We start from the raw sequence: 5,274 nt of genomic DNA, 5'->3' as shown, positions 1-5,274 counted from the left end.
TGTGCAGAGCAGGGGACGCGAGGAACAGGATTAGAACCGCTGCTTTAGAACATTGATTTTGAAACTTGTGAATCCATTAGAATCGTTAGAAGACAGAATCGCGATTCATATATGAATAGATTTTTACATGCACCTCTAGTTTTCTCTTCCTCGTCTCTAAAGCGGTGCAGCATGGCCTCGCCCCCTTTGCTGCGTGTTCCCGGGGGCAGGGTTTATGTAAAATTCTGGGTTCTTGACGTAACGGACCCGGGAAGTAACTCGTTGTAGTCCCTTACCAGTTGTTTTTGTAGGCATTAAACTGCCAGAATTTTAAAAGACGATATCTCCGTTTGCATTGAACTTTCAGCTTCGTAACTTTGCAGATATTGTTTATGCTCAAACAGCAACATTACACACTAACTAACGTTAAAAAAGTGAAATCGCAATCAACCACCCCTTTAATATAGGTTGCACAATTTTCCTTTGTTAAGTCAATCTAATCTGTGGGTGAACTTTGTTTCCCAGGTGGGTTCTACCACTCCAGAATAATTACAGAAAAGCTTATCACTCGTTTTGTGCCTTTTCTTCCCTTGCTGCGGCGCCACGTGGAGCGCTGTGCCCAGCGGGAGCTCTGCCAGCGTGGGGAGTGTCAGCGTGCAGATGTGGCTTCGTCGGTAGGAGGCGCCATGACTTACACACCAAATGACAGCCAATACTTCTCCAGCACTGGCTGCAAATTAGTACCGGCAAAAGTTAACCTGTTCCTTTGAGGGTCAAAGTAAAATCCCTTAAGGAACTTAACAGCAACTCGGAGCTCTTTGGGTGAAGGAACTACAGAGTAAAGCTGCCTGAATTTGGAATTTGGGGACACTTGTATGTTTCATCCATATAGATGAGTGCTGATGAAGAATGAGCAGGGTGCGATAAATATTGCTAGCTCTGGCTTTGCTGGTTTTAATCAAGCAGGAATAAGCTTGTTACTAGTTAAAAAAGACAGATTCACAGAGCCGGCCTCAGTTCTCTGGGCCACTGAAACAACCTACAACACCCTCAGTTTCAGTGTGCAGGTACAAATCAAGTGGTCTCAGAACTTTATTTTATCATGGGATATTAATTTAAAAATGGAACTAAGTGCTGTATTTTTGATGCCGACCACAGGGTGGCAGCAGTGCCTACTTGAAGCAAGTTTTTTTTTGTCCCACAATAACATTGTTATAGTTTTTTCCATTTTTAAAAATGTATTAAATATGTAAATGATGTATAATAGCTTTCTTTTAGTATTTAAATAGTTACTCTTTTTAAACCAGACAAATCAGTAAGTTTCTACAGCTTTTTCAGTACAGTGTAAATAAGGATGTCTTAAAGCAACAGTTCGCCCAAAATTGTAATTCTGTCATCATTTGCTCACCCTCATGTCATTCCAGACGAAAAAGAAGATATTTTGATAAGTGCCTTTTTTGTTTTTTTAGCAGGAAGTCATACAGCTTTGCAACAACAGGAGGGAGAGTGAATGATGACCTAATTCCCATTTTTGAGTGAACCTTATGAAAATAAAATCAGTGAAAATATTTTGTGGTACCACATCAAAGTAAAGAAATAATTTAATACACAACTCTGTTTTCTTATTCTTGCCTTTTTTTTTTCTTTGTCCTTCCTATATAAACTCTAAAATGGTTAGAACAAACATTCAGTTCCTTTATTTAATTTAAAACACTAAAGGGAAAATAAAAGATAATTTATGCTTGAAGTGCCCTGATCTAAATAGAAATGGAATCTAACCGTATCCAATTCCAGTGTTATTAATAGTTATTTACATTGTACAGTTATTCGGTACATTCATTTAGAATAGTTTGCAATGCAATGTAAATAATGTTTTAAAGGTTAAACCATTTTCTATTCATTGATCAGCCATATCCGTCTTAACCAGGGCTGTCCAAACTCGGTCCTGGAGGGCCGGTGTCCTGCAGAGTTTAGCTCCAACTGGCTGGAAGTTTCTATGCCTAATAAGAGCTTGATTAGCTGGTTCAGGTGTGTTTAATTAGGGTTGGAGCTCAACTCTGCAGGACACCAGCCCTCCAGGACCGAGTTTGGACAGTCCTGGTCTTGACAGTTTTTGTCTTTTTTTATTTAATTTGAAACGTACAGTAATTCAAAATGAAATGAAGGTGCACTTCATAACTGCACATCAAAGGCACAACAATAAAATCAAGTTTTTGTCAAAAAGCATTTTATTAACTTGTGCATTTGCCCTTTGAAATCCACACAATAAATTTTTCACTTATTGTCTTGTGTATCATGAGTTAAACTGCACTTTTCATATATTTCCAACCCTATTTATGATCATTCCAAGTCCCTGACTGTGTGAACACATAACTGTTGAACATGGACAGAATGAAACAAAGCCCCCCAACTCCCTCTGACAGCCTGTCTTCCTCCACTTACCAAAGGATATTAAATGTTTCTCAGCAGGAACTGTTAGCAGGTGTTAGGTGGTCTGTTGAAGGACACAGTGACTGAGCTGGACATTAAGCCTTTTGAGACCATGTTGAATTTTAGTGGATAAGCTCTCAAAGCTTTCCTTACCATTTCACCTGCACACAAAGCACTAATACCCACTTTGATGACTTCATCTGTCTCATCCCAGTATTCCAAGAGGAAGTGTAGCGACGAGGCCCTCACCTTTGGTGGTGTCAAAGGAAGGATTTTCGACTGTTACGAAAAGCAACAGGATAATAACAGTCTGACCCACCTCCCTCCCCTAAACCTCTGCTCTTAGCTTGACCCCTGTGCTCCCGTTCACACGCTCTCCAAGGTGGCTGCCCTCGCTTGGCCACTGGCCCCTTCGGACACCTCTCCATTCTGTCCTAAATCAGATCTAAAACGGCACAACATTAGCGGAGGATGCGGCGGGCCTTGTGTGGCCCACAGATGAAAAACAATCAGCACACTGAGCAAAGTCCTTTTGAGGTGCATTCAGCTGAGATGCTCGGCTAAACCAACTTTTTGCCTCGTTCTGGCTGTGCATCCGTTACTCGGTATTGTTTTGTGTGGTTGTTTCTTATACTGACTCTGTCGTTATTAACAATATGCTAAACAGTGTTCTAATAATAGAAATTCACAACCTAAAAAATGGTTTGGCTCAACAACAAAAATAAAATTAACACAACAGGTTGCATCAATCTTTTTTGATTTAATTTATTTTTATTGTAGTGAATGATAATAACTGTGCTGCTAATGTTCCCATTAAGTTATGAAAACATTATTTCTGAATGTACTCTAAATGTTCAAAAATGGCAAAGCAAAAACATTAAGGGAACGCTCCATTTTAGAATTTTGCAAACATTATGGGAACATTACCTTTGTATGTTGTCTGAACGTTCAGACACAAGTAGCACTTATTAATATTTTATTAACTTTAAATGAACATCCAACATTCCATGAACAATATATAAATAATGTTTATGTGCTAACATTCTGTTATGTGCTAACAGCATGAGAATGTTATTAAAGACCTCATAACTTTGAACAATCTATTAAGGTTACTGAACGAACATTTGTGTATAACTTAACGAGAACCTTGCAAAAAATAAAATAAAATAAAATCAGTTAACGCCGAGATTTCAGTTTAAATTACAATATTAAGTTTATTGATGTAATGATCAAGTTTGTGTCACCAGAATTCATCAAAGTAATGTTTGCAACTTGTTTGCAAGGTTTAAGTAAATCAATAAATTCGAATTTTTTTCTTTATGCATGCATGCATTTCTTTAAGTTGTGGTAACGGGTCCCCTGAATGTCTTTTTAGAGTGCGGTTTTATCATACTAAACGTTTAAGATGTTAATTACGCAAATACATTTCACTTTCTGTCATCCCGATTTCAAAAGTCAATATTTGCATCATATCATGCTCTTGTGAGATTACTTGTGGACTGTGTGTCTCTTCATCTCTGTTCTCACCCAAACAATGGGTGGTTACCGCAGCAATGGAGTCTCCAGGACAACAGGTGAACAAAGAGCAAGAGGAGGGGGGAATGCTGGGAGAGGGTTGGAGGGGGCACCAGGGATGCCCTTGGCCTCTGTGTGGTCAGTGGGGGACATGGGCCTCTGGATGATCTATAAGAAAATGTCTGTCCAAAATCTGTCCGTCTTTGCAATCTTAAAATGATTGATAATCCTCTAACTTACTAAGACTCTGATGCTGACACTGTCAAGTCTTCCCTCCACATGATGTATGGCCTCGTTTGCTTCCATGAGAGTTGCAATGATAAGTGCAAATTCCACTAACACAGCATATAGTCTTTCATATCAGCTCAATGACTCTTCTGAAACTAGGGACGTAAACCTCACACAGCAGTGCAAGGAGAGTCAGTCAGAGTGTCTTTAGGACCAATGGAATTCATTCAGATATAAGAAACTGTTGATGATTTTGTAACAATTTAAATTAGATTATTTATGTTCAGCAGGCATTCATTGTAGCAGAAGAATTTCATCAATTTCAGTGGAAAGATTGAAATAAACACATCTGCACTAGAAGAAATGCTTTACTAAATAACTACTGAATTAATTAAAATTAAAAAGTACTTGTGCTAAACAGGCTAATATGTAGGCTATAATATTAGGGATTTTTCTAAATTATGACTATTAGGAATAGAGCAGTCCATGGCTGCTACAAGTTTTAATTTTTATAAACAAAACCTATATTTTATTTTTATTTATTTTAATGTCAAGTGTCCTTTTTAAAGGGTCTTACAATAAACAAGAAAATATTGCTATGATATTTATGAATTCTTCATTGTAACGTTATGGAACCAAATCTAAGAAAACGGTTTAAATTACCCTTAAACAATTTAACGTATTGTACTAGCTTTTTTAAAAATGCATTTCAGCAGTTGAACAAATGCACTGATCTCATATGGAAAGTGAAAAAAAAAGAAAGTCTGATGCAAATGGACAACAACTATGTATTCTTTTAATGCTCTGCTCGTGCTGATTTTAACAGATCAAAAGACCTGACCTGTGTGTAAATCTAATCTTGTGTAATCCTATTGGATTAACACGCCATTTCTTTGTTATCCTAAAGTCTGTAGCAGACACCTCAAACACTGAGAAGAAATCTGACAAAATCGTAAAATTCTGTACACTCATTTTAGACGAGTCTAACAGAAACAATACAGTCACAAATACAAACTTAAACTCAATCGACAATTCAATTGATTAACACATTAATTTGATAAACATTTTTCGTTCTGCTCTACTAAACAAAAATGCATATAATTATAGAGGTAAAATCTATTT

The 5,274-nt window shown here is 37.4% G+C and overlaps 1 protein-coding gene across 1 annotated transcript in view; it reads left to right on the top strand.

Moving 5' to 3' along the window:
• Positions 1-1,585, top strand: part of tor2a (torsin family 2, member A) — a 6,133-nt gene extending 4,548 nt beyond the window's left edge. The window contains exon 5 of the mRNA XM_016465788.1: positions 505-1,585. Coding sequence (XP_016321274.1) covers positions 505-749 — 245 coding nt within the window. The 3' untranslated portion in view covers positions 750-1,585. The remainder of the gene's footprint in view (positions 1-504) is intronic.
• Positions 1,586-5,274: the final 3,689 nt, after the last annotated feature.

The sequence above is a fragment of the Sinocyclocheilus anshuiensis genome, unplaced genomic scaffold (assembly GCF_001515605.1).
Source record: "Sinocyclocheilus anshuiensis isolate Anshui unplaced genomic scaffold, SAMN03320099.WGS_v1.1 scaffold176, whole genome shotgun sequence".
In the NCBI taxonomy this organism is placed as follows: Eukaryota; Metazoa; Chordata; class Actinopteri; order Cypriniformes; family Cyprinidae; genus Sinocyclocheilus; species Sinocyclocheilus anshuiensis.
Note: the sequence above shows the minus strand (reverse complement) of the source record. Positions and strands in the feature narration are given on the sequence as shown.